Below are 17,954 nucleotides of genomic sequence, written 5' to 3'. Positions count from 1 at the left end.
GGACCTCTTGGGCTGCCTCTCCACGGGGAGGGAGGAGAAGAGTAAAGTGGAAAAAGCACCCACTGCCGTGGTGGATTATAGCCATTCTCCATGGAGGAAGTGGAAGGAGTTTCCAGGGTGAGTTTGACCCTGGAAAGGGAGGGGTGGCTGTGCGTGTTGGGGCAGGACCTGGAGCGTGTGTTTAGGACTTCTGTTGGGGGACGGGATGCTGGAGGACCCTGTCCTGCCAGCTTCGTGACAAGCCGTCTCCTAATTCTTCCCAGCTGGGTGCTAATTGTGTCATGACACCCTCTGTATAGAGGCGGCTGCTCCTAGGGCATCCCTCGCACAGCCTGCCTTAAAAAAATGATCTTTGGGGCTTCCCTGGTGGCGCAGTGGTTGAGAGTCCGCCTGCCGATGCAGGGGACACGGGTTCGTGCCCCGGTCCGGGAAGATCCCACATGAGCGCGGAGTGGCTGGGCCCGTGAGCCATGGCCACTGAGCCTGCGCGTCCGGAGCCTGTGCTCCACAATGGGAGAGGCCACAGCAGTGAGAGGCCCGTGTACCGCAAAAAAAAAAAAAGATCTTTGGTTTCATCACTGAATATTCTGGTGTAAATCTAGAGCAATGTTATTCTCGTGACGACTTCTCCCACCGTCCGGGGTTTTGTGTGATTCCTGAAAAAGGAGTCAGCTTTTCCTCCTCTGGGCGCCTGATACAGCAGTTCTGGAGCTCGGCCACGCTTCCATTGGTCCATCCATTGGACGTTTCTACTTCTTTTTCTTCTTCTTTTTTTTTACATTTTGGCCACACCTCGCGACTTGCAGAATCTTAGTTCCCTGACCGGGGATTGAACCCGGGCCCACGGCAGTGAAAGCGCCGAGTCCTAACCACTGGGCCACCACGGGAAGTCCTTGGACGTTTCTTGAGTGGGGTTGGGTGCAGAGTGGGCGTGACAGCACCAGCGGGAAGGGCCCCAGACAACCCTGTAGCCCAGAGGTTTCATCCCTCTAACAGTCCCTGTGTTAACTTCCTGTGGCTGGTATAACAAATGACCACAGACAATGTGGCTTAAACAACAGAAATTTACTCCCATGGTTCTGGAGGCCAGAAGTCCAAAAGCAAGGTGTTGGCAGCGCCAGCTTTCTCCAAAGCTTCTAGGAAAGAATCCTTCCTGGCCTCTTCCAGCTTCTGACGGCTCCAGGCATCTTTGGCTTGCGGCTGCTTCACTCCAGTCTCTGCCTCTGTTGTCACATGACCTTCTCCGTGTCTCTCAGATCTCCCTCTTCTTTCTAAGGACACTTACCATCACAGGTTTTGGGGGTTAGGATTTGGACGTAGCTTTTGGGGTTGCGGGGGACACTGTTCAACTCCCTACAGAACCTTAGAGGAAAGTGAAACTTCTCAGGCTGAGATGGGTTTGAAGGCCTGGTGCCTCCCTGCTCTGGGCCCACAGTTACAAACCTGTGATCCAGTCTGGCCTTTACGTTGTGTAGAAGAGGCACCCGAGGCCCAGGAAGGGCTGGAGGGCTGGCTCGTGGTGTAACAGAGGAGAGGACTCCGGCTCTCTTCCCAGGGAGCCCCCCCGCCCCAAGCCAGTCCCAGCAGACTGGGATGATCAGGATGACACGGGAGGGAGTGGCGTGAACTGCACGGGGCCACCACAGCAGGCTTTGGGAGGAGGCAAGAGCGAGCCTGGCTTTTGGAGGGGGCTTGAAATCCTTGGGTGGGGGCAGTGCTTGTTTGTGGGGATGGCGTAAGCCATCAAGAACCCCCATCAGGGCTTCCCTGGTGGCGCAGTGGTTGAGAGTCCGCCTTCCGATGCGGGGGACACGGGTTCGTGCCCCAGTCCGGGAAGATCCCACATGCCACGGAGTGGCTGGGCCTGTGAGCCATGGCCACTGAGCCTGTGCGTCCGGAGCCGGTGCTCCGCAACGGGAGAGGCCGCGACAGTGAGAGGCCCGCGTACCGCAAAAAAAAAAAAAAGAACCCCCATCAGCCCTGGATGTTTGCTGAGCAGTGACCGTCCTGATGGTGGGAACAGCCCTTGTCCTCTCAGAGAGAACTAGACTAATGGGGGTGTTGGTGCTGGCCAGTGAATGCCTGGATAGATAATATAGCCGAGTGATAAGCATGCGGATAGTATGGGCCCAGGGAGTGGCATGTGCCAGGAAGAAACACAGAGCAGCCAAAGAGAGGAGAGGGTGGCGGATGGGGCCGGGTTTGTGCGTTCTGTGTAGATTTTGTGTTCCGGGGAGTAGTGATCTGTGTGCCGGCCAGTCTGGTTCCAAGTCATCGCCGAATTGGGCCTCCCGACTCAGGGAGGCCTTTACTTTGGTGCAGGGTCTTAATTCATGAGTTGCAGTTGGAGGTGCATTCAAATGGGCTCCCCAAGAAGGGGGCTCTCCAAAGAGGGGCACAGACATTGTCGGGACTCCCAGGAAAAGGTCGTCTTATTCCCGTGGGGCAAACCTGGGAAAGGGCCCTCACCCACCTAGTTCCTGTTCTCCCAACTTGGCCCCAAGGAGCTAACACCAAGTACTCTTGGACATGCACATGCCTAGGTGGGTGGGGTGTGGACCCCTCCTCGAGGGAGCTCACAGACAGACAGGAGCCACCGTTGGGGACAGTTGGGACAGTGCTCTCGGGGCGGGGGTAGACCAGATGTCTCGGGAGGCCCTGGGAACCATGAGAGGACAGAGTTCCGGGCACTCAGCCCTGGACTTTCTGGCCAGTTTAGCAGGCACTTGACCTCTCCCTGGGCACTTGAGGCGTCTTTGGATGGGCAGTTTGTACCCTGCATATCTTGCTGGACAGCCCCCGGTGAGAGGCAGAGCTGCGCCAGGCTGGGGTCCTTGCACAGGCACAACCCCTGCCGCACTTGGTCATGTGCCTTATCAACCCGAGGTCACGGCAGGGCCCACTGGCCGAGTGCAGCCCTTGGATGTGATTTCCTTTGACCACACAGTGTTTTTTAAAGGAGTTGTTTTGCTTTGTTTGTGCCAGCATTTAAAAATCAGGAGATAACATATAAAAAAATTCAGATTTTCAGATTCTCTTGAATCAGGTGCTCTGGCCACGTTGCACACACATGCCTGCTTGGCCGCAATGAAGCTGAACAGCAGGTGTGTCCCTAAGTCAGTGTGTGGTGAGGCGCCCGCTCCCAAAATCTGCACAGCTCCCTCCCTTGGAGGACATTTCCCATCCCTGCAGGGCCTCTGGGACAGTTGAGCTTTGTGACCCAGGATTTTGTGCCCTCTGTCCACCGAGAAGGAGGTGTGCCCAGGGCTTAGACAGGGTCCCCCAGGGGTGTCACGTTTGGGGAACTGGTAGTTCCGGCAGCCAGGAATCAGGGTCTGGGGTCTCGTTTGCTTCCCCCTACATCCAGTGCTTCAGAGCACACACGCTCCTGGCCACCCACCCACTCAGCCACCCACTACACCCTGGTCTTCTGAGGGAGGTAATGTCCACGGGGAAGAGACAAGGGCTGTGTTGGAATTTGGAGGAAGGAAGACTGGAGGGAGGGACTGCTCAGAATGACCCTGAGAGCTGATGTTGGGGGCTGGGGACCAGCTGCGGGCTGGGGGAGGAAATTGGGGGGGGGATCCCTGTAATCCTGGGCTCATGGGGCTGTGAGGTGAGGTGGGGAGGGGGGTGGGGAGACACTGTGGGTCACTGAGGGCGCGCTGTGGGCCCGGCTGGGGAGGAGCTGGTGCATGTTCCTGCCTCGCGGGCCCCTTCCCACTCTGGTCTTTATAACCCGGAGCAGCTGGTTCTCATTTGCAGCATGGCTGCAGGGACTATGGGGATAGTGGCTCCTCAGGCAGTGTCCCCACCGCCTTGGAGGGAGCAGATCCTGGCGGAGATGGTGGGTGGCCGGGTGGAAATGCTGGGCTGCGGGGTGGGAGTTGGGTGGTCAGTGTCCTGCATGGGCCCAGGTCTGGCTGGGGCAAGTGGTATAGGATGGAGGCAGAAGCAGCCGGTGTGAGGACTAAGAAAGACAGTGGTGTGAACTTCGCCCAGGATCTCCATTATTCCACCAGAAAGGAGTAAGAACCCTGGGCCTTGGAGTTAGACGCATCTTCCGGCTCTGCTACTCACCCCACGCCACTGGGCACTTTGCTTAAGCACCTGGGCCTCAGTTTTCCCATCTGTATCAGGGGATTATAGCATCGTTTACACCATGGGGTTAGGGTGGGGAGTAAATGTGGTTATGCACACACAGTAAGCCCAATGCCTTGCCTGTGTTAAAAAGTTCCAGCGTTGGCTCTCCATGCTGTTATTGATATGGTGGTGACATTCCCATCGAGATTTTTTTTTTTTCCTAGTGAATTTTGGTATTTATTTATTTATTTATATTTATTTGGCTGCGCCGGGTCTTAGTTGTGGCACACGGGATCTTTTTAGTTGCGGCATGCATGCGAAATCTGGTTCCCTGACCAGGGATCGAACCCGGGCCCCCTGCATTGGGAGTGCAGAGTCTTAACCACTGGACCGCCAGGGAAGTCCCCCCATCGAGATTCTGATTGGTTATGGTTGTGGCTGTTGTTTTGGAGGACATCTCTCCACCGCTGCTGCTGCTGGTGGTGTTTGCTGCTGGTGTCTTTGCTGGGCGGAGGTGAGGAGGGAAAGAATTCAAAGGCCCCTCCCTTGAGCCAGAGCATCCTTATAGAAAATGTAGCTGGTGGGACCATGGCCACGGCAGGACAGAGAGGACAGAGGGCGTCCTCCAAGCTTCCACCTTTTCTCTCTCTCCCAGAACACGTGGCTGCCGGTGCCACAGTCCCCTAGTAGAGTGGGGCTGTCCTCTCTTCTTCCTGAGAGGTGAAGGGCGCAAGAGTCTTCCCGGGGGCCCCTTGCTGTAGCATCCCCGCCAGCTGCCTTCTGATGTTCACCGTTAGCGGGATGTTCCCAGGGGTTCCCGAGCCGTCTACTTACCACCTTCTCCTCGCTTTCTCTCTCAGCCTTGAAAAGATCTTTTGAGGTCGAGGAGGTCGAGACGCCCAACTCCACCCCAACCCGGAGGGTCCAGACTCCCCTGCTCCGGGCCTCTGTGGCCAGCTCCACACAGAAGTTCCAGGACCTGGGTGTGAAGAACTCAGAGGCCGCGGCCCGCCATGTAGACTCCCTCAGCCAGCGATCCCCCAAGGCTGCCCTGCGGAGGGTCGAACTCTCGGGGCCCAAGGCCGAGCCCGTGTCTCGGCGCACCGAGATCTCCATCGACATCTCGTCCAAGCAGGTAGAGAACGCCGGCACCGCCGGGCCGTCCCGGTTCGGGCTCAAGCGAGCTGAGGCACTGGGCCACAAGACGCCAGAGCCCACCCCTCGGAGGACGGAGATCACCATAGTCAAGCCCCAGGAGTCAGCCCACCGGAGGATGGAGACCCCCACCTCCAAGGTCCCTGAGGTGCCCGCCATCCCCACCGCCGACGCAGCCCCCAAGAGGGTCGAGATCCAGGTGCCCAAGCCAGCCGAGGGGCCCGCCTCCCCCATCCCACCCCAGACCCTGGAGAATTCGGAACCCACCCCGATGTCTCAGCTGCAGAGCAGGCTGGAGCCCAAGCCCCAGCCACCCGTGGCCGAGGCCCCACCCAAGAGCCAGGAGGGTGAGTAGCAGGTGCTGGTCATCCGTGCTGCAGTGATTTGTGGGGTGGGGAGCTGGCTTTGCCCTGGAGTCTTGGAGGAAGAAGCTGAATATTGAGGAGGGGGGCGCGTATACTTCCAAAGGCTCACGGGAGGGGACTGGCAGCTCTTTCTGTCCACGGGGGATGGACCGAGATGCAGCAAGTTGGATTTGAGTTAGACTTGGCAAAGAATCTCTGGGTTGTGGAGGGCCCCCGTTAATTGGTCCACAGGGCCGTGGTGTAACCTCTGCTGTGAGCCCAGGACTTGGGGGCAGGAACCGGGGCAGGCTCGTGTCGGGGCTGGATGGATTTGAGACCCTAGGACAGGCTGTCACATTCTTGGTGGCTGGTGGTCGCTGGGCCGTGGAGAGGCAGGCTCCTGCTCAGGAGGGGATTGTGGCTGCCCTGCTGGTACCCCCGGGGCAGGGGGTGAGGGGGGTTTTCTGCACAGGAGGGTCTTCCTCTTCTTCCTTCCCAGGTAGGGAGGGTTGTGGCCAGATGCAAAGGGAGCATGAGAACGCCTCATCTCTGCATGCTAATATTTTCAGGGCTGCCTGGAGGGGGTCCCAGGCCAGGGAACCCCGTGATTCCTGTTCACAGCTCCGTTCGGGGGTGTTCTGCTTGGATACCATCCTCGGAGGGTCCAAACCCGGACTTGTGCTCACGGGGAGCTCACGGGGGAGGTGGTGCTGATCCCGTGGGACACCGTTACTGCCCCCGCAGGGAGGGTCTTGGCCCCATGGGCTGTGTTAAGGTGCCGGCTGGGTTGTAAGCCCAGTGAAAGCTGGGTCCAGTTCTGATCCCGGGACTCGGAGCTCAGTAAATGTTCAGTAAGTGTCCTTTGGGTTGAACAGGCAGAACATTCTGGGATTTTGATATACCTTTTAAAAATTATTTTTAATGGTGGTAAAATACACATAACATCACTGACTGGTATAGCCGTTTTTAAGTGTACAATGCATGGGCATTAAAAACATTATGTTGTTGTGCACTGTCACCGTGATCCATCTCCACAACGTGTTCATCTTCACCACCTGGAACTCTGTCCCCATAACGTACTAACTCCCCCTCCCCCCCCATCCCCTGGCACCCACCATCCTACTTTTTTTTTTTTTTTTTTTTTTTTTCTTTTTCTTTTTGCGGTATGCGGGCCTCTCACTGTTGTGGCCTCTCCCGTTGCGGAGCACAGGCTCCGGATGCGCAGGCCCAGCGGCCATGGCTCACGGGCCCAGCCGCTCCGCGGCATATGGGATCCTCCCAGACCGGGGCACGAACCCGTATCCCCTGCATCGGCAGGCGGACTCTTAACCACTGCGCCACCAGGGAGGCCCCATCCTACTTTTTGTCTCTACAAATTTAACTACTCCGGGTACCTCATGTAGGTGGAATCCTAAATATTTGTCCTTTTGTGTCTGGTTTGTTTCTCTTTGCACATCTTCAAGGTTCATCCATGTTGTAGCAGGTGTCAGAATTTCCTTCCTTTTTAAGGCTCAATAATATTCCATTATGTGTAGACCACACTTTGCTTATCCATCCATTGTTGATGGGTACCTGAGGTCCTCCTACTGCTTGGCTCTTATGAATAAAGCTGCTGTGAACATGGGTGTGCAACTATCTCGAGTCCTTGCTTTGAGTTCTTTCAGGTTTTCCTTTTTGAATGAGAATTTTCCTGTGGTCAGTGGACTTGGGGGCTTGTGATGGGGTGGGGTAGGGGTGTTGGTGGAGCAGCTGCATTCTGCCCAAGTGCACATTTGACCGAGCAGGTCTGGTGGGCCGAGGGGCTGACTGAATTTCCTCTGACGCTGGGCCACGCTGTGGGCAGCAAGGGCCAAGAGGTCCCTTCCAGCCCTGGTGTGTGAATCTGCATCTCCCCAGACGTGACCCTGCAGAGCCACACCACCCCCCAGGTGCGCTGGTGCCAATGTCAGGACGCATAGCTGGTGTTTGGGGAGCGGCCAGGAGGCTGTTTCCTCGCGATCTTCTGCTGGTCCAGGGCCTTTGCTGCCGGATACAGCCCCGTCACAGGGGTGAGGTGTTCACGCTCAGCTGAGTCAAACAGCATGTGGCTGGGGAGACGGTCGTCACCGTCCAGATCTTGGTGACCGTCGGCACTGCATGCCCGAGGACGTGGTCCTGCTCTGGGGGACAGGCAGGGGGTGTCTGCTCAGGGTGGCCCCAGCCTGGGTCGTCAGGGCGGGCGGGGCGGGGCGCAGCCTCGGGCACATCTAAGAACGTCTTCCTCCAGCGGCAGCTGCTGGTCAGGCCGGACCGTGGGGACTGGTCAGGCCAGCTCTGCCTCGGGAGCGGGACGTGAACAGCGGCTGTGGAACCAAGTGGGCGGGGCCGTGGGAGAGACCCCGGGAGCCCGGGCCTCAGCAGCTGAGTTTTGGAGAGGGTGGGATTTAACCAGGGAAAGACAGGGAGGGAAGAGCATTCCCGGCTGAGGCCACAGTCCAGAGGTGTTGGGGAGCCTGGTGTTGGGCCTGTGCAGCTTTTCCAGGGAAAAGCATTTCAGTGTCTGAGCTGGGCGCCAGCACCCTGGACCCGCAGCCCCTCTCTGTGCAGATGGAAGTCCGGCTCTTCGTGGAGAGGTCCACGGGCCGGGTTGGGGGGCTGCCTTCCTGGCCCTGGAGCACGAACTGGGGGTTGGCGTATGTGCCAGTCATGGGTGTGCACATGTGTGAACTCACAAGTGTGCTGAGCCCGCCTCCTGTATGTCCTGTTGGCTGGATGGGGAGGGGGCTCTCTGAGACCAGGGCTCACAGGTTGAGAACCTTTAGGTGCATTTGAACCAGGCAGGGGCGTTGGACAGATACTGCAAAGAGGAAGGATGCTCGGGTTTGGAGGAGGTGGGGGCTTGGATGACTCTGGGAGGATTCTCTTCATTTAAAACAGAAGTCACTGTGGGGTGAGCCTGGAAGTAACGCGGGGTGAGAAGTGGGCTGGTGGAGGAGGAAGCAAGGCCCTCTGTGGGCTTGGAAATTTGGCCTTCACCTGCTCGTTTGGACATCCAGTCCTGAGGTCCTGGGCAAGTCCAGGTGGAGGGCAGGGTCTTCCCGATGGAGGGGTGTTCCCTGCATCTATTGCAGTGGCTTCTGCAGAGCCCCGGGTCTTAGCTCCCCGCCAGCCCCTGTTCTGAGGCTCCATCTGCTTCTCTCTCCCTCCCCCTCCTCTGGTCTCGGCCTATCCAGCCCCTCCAGGCACAGATCCGGTTGTCCCTCGGCCTCATTTCCTGTCCATCTTTCCTGCAGACCTGGCACTCCCATCCCCTTCCGCCCTTCCATGGCGGGGCTGGGTTGGGAGTTCCCAGAGCCCCCCAGCCTGCAGGGCCTGCTCTGACTGCCTTCCATGGGCTCACTATCCCTTACCCCTGAGGGCCAGCTGGCGCTGCGGTGTCAAAGGATCAGGGAGGTAGGGAGCTCTGTGCCCTCTGATCAAACTCAGCCCTTTGCCTCTACCTCCAGGAAGCCCTCCAGACTGTGACTGTGGGCACAGGACAGGGTGTCCTGGGACCTCAGCTAAGTTGTTCCTAGGTTGACCTCCCTAAAGCACAGCACTGATGAAATCCATGCCCACTATGAGCTTTCACTGCTCACCTGCCCGGGCTCCCGCCCTCCACAGTGGATTCACCCTCTTGTCCGGCTCATACCTCCCTGCTCCCCAGCCCCTCCTGCTCTGGTCCTTTCGTGGTCTCCCACTGGCCACCTTTCCTCACAGCGGTTCTGCACTGATCTCCTCATCCCCAGCCCCGCTTCTCTTCACATCACTGCTTTTCAAACTCCTATGCATCCTTCAAAGTCCTGCTCAAATGGCACCTCTCCCACTAACTGGAACTAGCCTCACTTCCTCTGATTCCCGTGCCTTTTTGCATCTTTCTCACATATAATATCGTGTGTTTGTCTTGGAATGTAAATTATTTGTGTATGAACCTTCTTTCCTCTGCTAGACATTTTTTAATGCAAAAACAGCTTTTCACAGTACTATTTCTTTAAAATTTGGAAAATATAGAAAGAAACTATAATTAGAAAGAAACTATAATTAGAAAGAAAGAAACTATAATTCACCTGTAAGCCAGCGATACCCACTCTTAACGTTTGCTATGTCTTCTTCAGAATTCCCTCCATGCCCTGAACTGGATTCTAGGTTACTTGAGGCTGGGGCTGTTGTCTTTTTTTTTTTTTTTGTAAAGACTCTCATGAGATACCGAGTGACTTGGACATAACAGGTGCTCAATAAAACAATGTTGGAGGAGTGACATGGGGATGGCTTTGTGGTGGCTCTTGTAGGCAGATGCAGGGGCTGCAGGGACCCCATGGGACTCTCCAGGGATCAAGCAGATACTTTTTTGGTCAACCAGGAACCCACAGGTCTGATCCGCTCACTCTGGCGTGCTGGGTTCTTGGTTTCCGAGGCTGCTGGCCCCTGCCCCTGGACCTGGCACCCTCCATCCCTGATCCTCTCTCAGGCTCTGGGTGGCAACGGCCTTGCCTCCCCTCCCAGGTCCCCCTGCCCCCACCTGGGTGGCTCTGGGTGGGGCTAGGCTGCAGGACCCAGAACCGTGTCTGTGTGGCAGGCTCATCGCTCTCCCTCCCCCCGGGAGCCACCCCTCCTGGTTCCACCAGCCAAGTTTCCCCGAGGCTGCCTTATAAGGCGGGCACTGGCCGCTCGCTCGTGGGTCTGGTTCTTTGCCGTCTCTGGATGCTCATTGGAGGCCGTGGGGGAGGCTGGGGTGACCGGGCCGTGTGGCGAGTGGGGTGTCCCTGGACTGGCGCCCAGCTGAGTTCTTGGGTGTGTCCTGGCTCCACCCCACCGGCCGACTGGTTCTGAGCCATCACTTCGCGTCCCCCACAACCTGCCGCCCACTCCCCAGCCTCAGTTTCTTGATCTGTCAAATGAGGGAGGCATTGGGCTTGCTGGCCCGAGGCAACAGTGGTGGTAGGGGGTCTGAGCTGTCTAGGTACAGCTGCACCTACCCAGCCCCCAATAACGAAGACAGGTATCCAGTCCACGGTGGTGCCAGGAGTCCCTGGTGATGTGGGCGTGACATTGGGGTGGGGCAGACACAGCAAGTGTCTTCCTCCGGTTTCCCTACGGCTAAAAACATCTAGAAATATCTTTGGTCGTGGGTAGAGCCTTGAGGAAGGTGGACGTCAGGCCCCCTACGCCTCTGGTGGTGAGCGTGGCTTTTTGGCAGACGAGGTGAGCCTGCCGTCTTCCGGGTGTACCTGGGTGCCTGCTGCACCAGGCGTGTGTTAGGGGCTGGGGCAGAACAGGGAAGATGTCACTTCTACAGGGAATCATGGGAGGCGACAAGCACAGGGACATGGGGACCGAGGAGGCTGGGCGGAGAAGGCTTTGGGGAACGTGAGATCTGAGCTGAGTCTGAAGGGTGGGAAGGGGTCAGCCAGTGAAGTGGGGGGACCGTGACGTGCCCCAGAAGTGTGTGTGGGGATCAGAGAGCGTGAAAGGGGGGGAGAAGGGGGCCGCCATCTGCTTAGGGAGGAAGGGCCAGCTCTGCAAAGGCTCCCTAGACACCCCCCGTGTTCGCAGGACAACTCACTAACCAGGGTCCACTCTGGGCCTGTCCCTGGACTGTGAACTCCCCACTGCTGGGGTCTGCACCTCGTCTAGCCTTTCATCCCAGCACCTGGCATATGGCAGGAGCTTCATAACTGTTGAGGGTCTCGTTTGTGTCTGGCAAAGCAGAGCAGTGAACTTGAATCTCTCTGTGCCTTGGGCCCTTAGCCCGGAGAGTTTTCTTCTGTGTGGGGGGCTGCGTGTTTCTATTCTGGTGGGAAAAAGGCTGTACCTCCTGCAGGAATGTTCCCACCTGGCTGCCTTGCCCGACAGACCCCTCTGCTCTGGGCTCCTCCCCGTTCCGTCGTGGCCCCAGAGGGCATCCGGGCACCCTCTCACCTTTCGGGATTGGGTCCCTTTCTCCTTCCGCTTTTTAAGAACAGACGCTCTCCTCTGAGTTGACCCTGAGGCCCACGCACACCTCGGTCTGAAGCAGGAAGTCCCCATGCATGGGGGGACAGGAGGATGTGGCGGAGGTGTGGCCAGGCCCAGGTGCGTCTCCTTCACGGTGGGGCAGAGTAGGGGGCAGGGAGGACAGAGCGTGGCTCCGGGCCTGGGAGAAAGCACCCGCCTCCCCAGCTGGCCCTCCAGCTGCCTGCCAGGCCCAGCCCAGTGGTGAGGAGGGAGGAATGCGGGCCCGTCCAGGGAATGCAGCCGAGCAGCTGCGGAATGCCTTACATAGAGCTGGGCACAGCTGCGGGAGCGGGCCAGGCAGGGAGGCCGGCGCTGCAGGCGGGTCCCCGCGCTGCCTCCCTGCAGCTTGGGGGCTGCAGCCCTGACCAGGGACGGAGCCCGGGCCCCAGACACGTGGTGCTGGGTGAGGCCTCCTGGGTGCCTGACCTGGGAAGCCGAGCAGCTGCCAGGAGAGGGGCTGTGTCTGCAGCCGCAGCCTCTCCACCCAGGACAGCTGCTGGGAGCCAGGGTCGGCACAATGGGGCTGCTGTCCGGGGGACACGCCTGTGCGGACAGCCACGCTCTGTGGACAGAGGGCACATTCAGCACCGGAGGAGCGGCTCGGACCCCCGCCTGGCGCCCCGAAGTGTGGGCGGCCCTGCCCAGACCCTGGGTTCCAGCAGGCAGCCTGAAGGATGATGCCACGTGGTTCCCACTGGCCTGACGTGGCTCAATGTGGACTTGGGGCCGCATGTCTGAGAGCTGTGGGCGGTGAGGAGGGGACCCTTCTCGGGTCCAGGCATGACTTCCTTTCCACGTTTTATCCACTTGGGCTTTCCCTGACCTGGGCCTTTCTGTGGGTGTCACAGACAACCCCCTGGAATCCCAGGGGCTCCCGGAGTTACCGGTTGTAGCAAATGAGCAAAGGCAGCTCGTGCCCAGGACTGAGCGTCCAGTTCTCTGAGCAGGGAGGCCTCCCGTCCCCTTTCCCATGCTGTCACTGGGCACACCGCTGTGGAACCCCAGGGCTCTAGGGAACCTGGTTTGGAAATCCCTGGTCTGTCCAATGCAGTTCAGAGAGACCAGCGCTGGTCCCAGCAAGGAATTGGGAAGTGGAAGTGGCCTTGGAGGTCACCTCTTCCATCTCCCTCCTTCTAAAATATAACACACACAGGGTACAACTTAGAAGCACAGAATGTTCCAGCAGGAAGCCACTCGGCAGGCCTTGCCCACTTGTTCGTGGGGGAGATGGACCTCAGACCGCCCTGGCCTGATGACCTATGCTCTCTGAGTCCTTTTTCTCATCATCGCAATGGACCTCATTCCTCCTGCACGGCATTGTTAGAACAAAAGTGCTAACGTGTGAGGACCGCCAGTGCAGGCCCAGCACCCGGGAGGTTTTGTTAAACAAGCTCATAAATGAAAACCAAATGCAGCCTTCTTTAACGAACGGGCTCAGCTGGGCCATTGCACGGTGCCTCTCCCTCCCCGAGCTTGTAGTCCACGCTCTGGTCTGTATCCCTGGCTCCCTCGGCCCCGTCTGCCCTGTTGCCTTTTTCTCTTCTAATTCTCCAAAGCAGTGCGTGACCATTGGTAGAAGAGAAAAAGTCAAGGTCACATGAAATGTGAAAAGGAAATCTGTCTCTCCTGATCTCCCACCCTTTCCCCAGGATAGCCCATGTGGATGGTGGGGCGCACTGTGTGTCCTTCTGGATTTTGCGTGTGTGTGTTTTCCCCATTTAATGACACTGTGGATGTAGATTGGGCACATTCCTCGTAACAGCTGCGTCCTCGGCCCTGACATGGTCCTGCCATTCTTGTCCAGCTTCCTCTGTGATAAACGAGGCTTCCATGAACATCCTTTCGCTTATATATGTGCACATGTTGGATAAACCTTTAGGAGTGGAATTTCTTCACCAAAGGATGTGTGCGTTTAAGATTTTGATCCATGTTGCTAAATTGGCTTCTAAAGCAGCTACATCAGTTTCTGGTCATGACGGAGAGGCGCTATGTCCCTTGCCCTGGTCGGAGAGGTAGAAAGCTATCTGATGTGTGTTTTATTTTGTGCATCTCTTACTAAGTTGCGGGGCGGGGGTGGGTGGGTGGGTATCTTTTCCTCTGTTTACAGGCCAAGGGCCCTGGGTTCCCTGTGAACTGCTCATTCCTGTCCTACGTTCCTTTTTTTCCCAGTTGGGTCGTTAATCATTTTCTTGATTTTTTTGTTTGTTTGTTTAAGAGTTCTTGGTACACCTTTGTTGTAGCTGTTACAAGTGCTTTTTTCCAGTTGTTAACTTTTAATTTTGTGTCTAGTGTGTTCTTCTAAACAGAGATTTTTAACCCTTAGGTTGTCAAGTTTATTCTTTTTCTTTTCTCTTGTGGAGGTTTATGTCCTGCTTAGAGGCCTCCTGCATTCCAAAATCATAGGAAAAAAATTCACTCAGGTTTTCTTCTGGTACTTTTATGGTTTCATTTTTATGTACTGAAATCATTAATCCATTGGAATTTATTTGGGTTTAAACAGCGAGGTAGAGATGCACAATTCTTGCATGGATATACACGCGTGAGCTTGATCTACAGCGTGTTGGGCATGTGTGCGCCTGCTATTTTTATCAATTTTGGTGTCAGTGTCGTGCTGGCTTAGCAAAAATAATTTGGATGCGTTTCTTTACCCCCCTCTGTGTTCTGGAACATTTTAAGCGGCTACACGATCATCTCTGTGTTAAAACGTTTGAAGAATTCACTAGTGAAACCATCTGAGCTAGATACTTTTGTGGGAGCCTCATCCTTTAAAAAGTTTTTTCCATAGGTTTGTTTGAGTTTAGGGTTTGTTTCCTCCTATTTTATACCTTTTTTTTCGCTAGAAAATCATCCTGTAAGCTATTTAAAATCCCTCAGATCATTCAGAGGTAGTGGTGTGTAGAGGGGGTGGTGAGGGGCCAGCTCCCCATGATTGCCACCATCAATCTGTGCACCTGAGCTGCTGCCCTGGGCCTGGCACTGTCCTCAGAGGAGAGTATGTGTCGGTGGCCAGGACACAGCCTGTGTCCTGGGGACGCTCCGTCTGAAACATGCGTGCAGTGCAGTGTGACAAGTGTTCTGAGAGGGACGAGTCCAGAGGGCCTTGGCACCCCGAGGAGGGAGCCCCCCAACCCTGCCAGCAGAGAGCTCTTGGAGGTGGGGGGCAGGGGGTAGGGCCCTTGGTCTTGAAGGGGGCAGAGTGGTCCAGGCAGGTGAAGGGCCATTGGCTTTCTGGAATCCTGAGTTTGATGTTGCCCAGAGAGTGGCTTTCAAACTTATTTTGGACTGGAGCCCCCAGTAAGAAGTACGTTTTACACCGCAAACCAGGACACGCGTATGTGTAGATGTGTGTGTGTGGTGTGTATACAAATGAAACAATATTTCCGCGGAGCACGTCTTACCTTGTGTGCCTGCTACACCTTCATACTTGCTGTGTGTGCTTCTTTGGATGGGGGAGCTTTTCTTATTTTCTAAACACAGCTCTATTGAGATACAGTTCACATAATACCATTCCGTTCTTCCATTTCAAGTGTACAGTCCAGTGGTTTTTAGTTATTTACAGGGTTGTGAAACTGTCGCCACATCCAATTTTAGACCGTTTTCATCACCTCAAAAAGAATCTCTGTCCCCATTAACTGTCACCTCCTGTCCCCCACCTCCGTTTCTCCCAGCCCTAAACAATGACCGTAGATTTGCCTGTTGTGAACCTGCCTCAGAAATGGGATCATACAGTGTGTGGTCTTTTTTTAACTTTTTTTTTTTTTTTTTTTTTTTTTTGCGGCACGCAGGCCTCCCACCGCTGTGGCCTCCCCCGCCGCGGAGCACAGGCTCCGGACGCGCAGGCTCAGCGGCCATGGCCCATGGGCCCAGCCGCGTGCGGGATCCTCCTGGACCGGGGCACGAACCCGTGGACCCCCAACCACTGCGCCACCAGGGAAGCCCCAGTGTGTGGTCTTTTGTGACCGGCTTCCTTCCCTTTGCATCGTGTTGCAAGGTTCCTGCATGTTGTAGCCTGGATCAGGGCTGCGTCCCTTTTTCTAGCTGAGTAATATTCCATGTATGGACTGAGCACATCATGTTTATCCATTCATCAGCTGAGGGCCATTTGGGTTGTTTCTACCTTCTTCTTCTAGTTCTTCTAGTATGAATGTATTCTTTTTAAACGTAAAAAAAATAATGCTGGTTATGACCCACTAACTAGTCTTCAGGACCCATTAAAGCATCAGAACCCACAGTTTGGGACATGCTGGCCTAGGCAGTGGGCTGAAGGCGGGCCAGGCCAGAGGTGGGCTGGATGCTGTGTTATGGGCCCGATCCACCAGAGGTGTTTCACCAGGGCCTGATCAGATTTCCTAGAGATTATCATGCCGGGAGTGTTTGTTTATGCAGGAAGGGTTGAGCGTTGACATGTACCAGGCACTGTTCTCTGCGCTGAGGAATTCATCGGTGCTGAACATACAGAGAAAAATCCTGTCCTCCTGGGGCTTATGTGCTGATGGTAAGCGGCAGAGCGTAAACAAAGCGAACAGTAAAACCTAAAGCCCATTAGCCGCGGTGAGGGCCAAAGAGGAAAGTGAAGCAGGCGAGGCGGCTCTGGAATTATCGCTGGCACCGGGAGGTTGTGACCCGAACCAGGTGGTCCTGGGTTCAAGGTCGAGCTTGGGTGTGGCCCCCTGGAGGTTGGTGGGTGAAAGCAAAAAGAACACGCCCGAGATTAGGGCAAGTGAGGCACTCGGGGGCGGGGCGGGGGGGCACAAAATTTAGCGGAGGGGTGGGGGAGCGCCAGAATACTCAGGAATCAAGAGAAATAGTATTTTTATGCAATGCTTTTAGAAATCAAAATTGTGCCCCCCAAAATCCTTGATGAACAAATATCCACATTTTCAAGAAAGACGGGCCAGGCATGTGCACAGCCCTGCTGCACTCTCCTCGCCCGAATCCTGCCTGGTTGGATTGCGCTCATTAAGGATTTTTTGCAAAAGTTTGATTTTCAAAAAATATTGCATTGAAATATTATGTATCTTGATTCCTGAGTTTTTTGGCGGTCCCTTTAAAATTTGCACTCCCTGGTCTTGGCCCCAAGAGGGTTGAGGTTTGAGGGGCTGAGGACTTTGAACTTGCTGAGTGCAGCACCTGCCAGGGATGGCAGTGGGGAGGGTGGGGCAGGGTGGGGAGTGCCTGGGGGCAGGAAGGCGAGGGTGGAACAGAGTCCTCCTCTAGAAAGCTCGGTGGGGTGGGGATGGGGGGAGCAGTACAACCACCCTTCCAGCCTGTCATTTTGCTGTTGGATGTCTGGCATCTGTGCCTGGGCATTGTCCCCCTAAATGGAGTGTGATGGGGAGAGGAGGGTCCCTGGCACACCCAGAGATCCAGTGGGAGGAAGAGGCGTAATAAAGGGGGTCCAGAGCTCGGGCCTGGGCTGGGCCTTCTGCTGACGGTGGGGAGGCAGCCTTGCCCACTCGGACCTGCTGCCCAGCTGGCCTCCAAGGCCCCGAGGATGCAGCAGGGCCTCCTTTCCTGTCTATCCCAGTGAGGTCTCCAGATGCTCTACCCAAAGCGCCCTCCTTCTGGGGGCTCCCTGAGCTGGCCAAGGAAGCAGCCAAACAGCATATTCGGTTCCAGGCAGCCTCAGCTCGGCCAGGCCCTGGCTGGAGCACAGCCCTGGCCATCATCTGAGACCTGTGCGTCCTGTTTCCCGTGCAGGGCCGTGGGACCGGCTGCGGGGGGCGTGTCTGGTCTGAGATGAGGCCCTCGTGGCCCGGGAGGAGCTGGAACTTTATAACTGTGGCGGCCACAGCTTGGAGGTGGGGAGGGCTGGCTGTCACGTCCCAGGGAGTGGCCCGCCCCTCCCTTCCTCTGAGTCCCCCAGTTGCCTGGTCCCTGGACTGCGAAGGCCAGCCTGACAGCCCGTTCTCCTAAGTCACTGTCTCCAGGCCTACTTCCTCTCATCTGTCGTCACCCAGACTTCATGCCTTGCCTTACCTCTGACAGGGCAGAAACAGGAGATCTTGGGCGACCCCTGAGGGGTGTGAGGAGACTGCTGTGTGAACAGAGGGGCTCTGTCCCTCCCCGGGGCGGGTCACCCTTGCAGACGCAGCCTCCTGCTCTGGCAGAACTTGCCGTGTCCACTCCCTCCTCTGCACGGGGATGGGGAGCCCAGCTCGGGGGTAGGTAACACCCATGGTCACCGTTGTCAGTGGTGACCCCAGGGCATGCCTGAGTCATGATGTGACCGCTGCCCGTTCCCCTGGCAGTCAGGTCCACTTCCTTGCACAGTCCAGTAGCCCAGCCCAGGAGGGGAGGGGGCTCTATTTTCACCCCTGGGATGATGCCCCCTCTCCTTAGTGCTGGTCTATCTAAGGC

At 56.5% G+C, this 17,954-nt stretch overlaps 1 protein-coding gene across 2 annotated transcripts in view; it reads left to right on the top strand.

Moving 5' to 3' along the window:
* The window catches only part of SEPTIN9 (septin 9), a 143,233-nt gene that overhangs the window by 58,182 nt on the left and 67,097 nt on the right, over positions 1-17,954 (top strand). For both annotated transcript variants that reach the window (XM_060082627.1, XM_060082628.1), the window contains exon 2: positions 4,944-5,585. In XM_060082627.1, the coding sequence (XP_059938610.1) occupies positions 4,944-5,585 (642 nt within the window). The remainder of the gene's footprint in view (positions 1-4,943; positions 5,586-17,954) is intronic.

Source organism: Mesoplodon densirostris, chromosome 18 (genome assembly GCF_025265405.1).
Source record: "Mesoplodon densirostris isolate mMesDen1 chromosome 18, mMesDen1 primary haplotype, whole genome shotgun sequence".
NCBI lineage: Eukaryota > Metazoa > Chordata > Mammalia > Artiodactyla > Ziphiidae > Mesoplodon > Mesoplodon densirostris.
The sequence above is the reverse complement of the archived record's forward strand: the minus strand, read 5'-3'. Positions and strand labels throughout refer to the sequence as shown.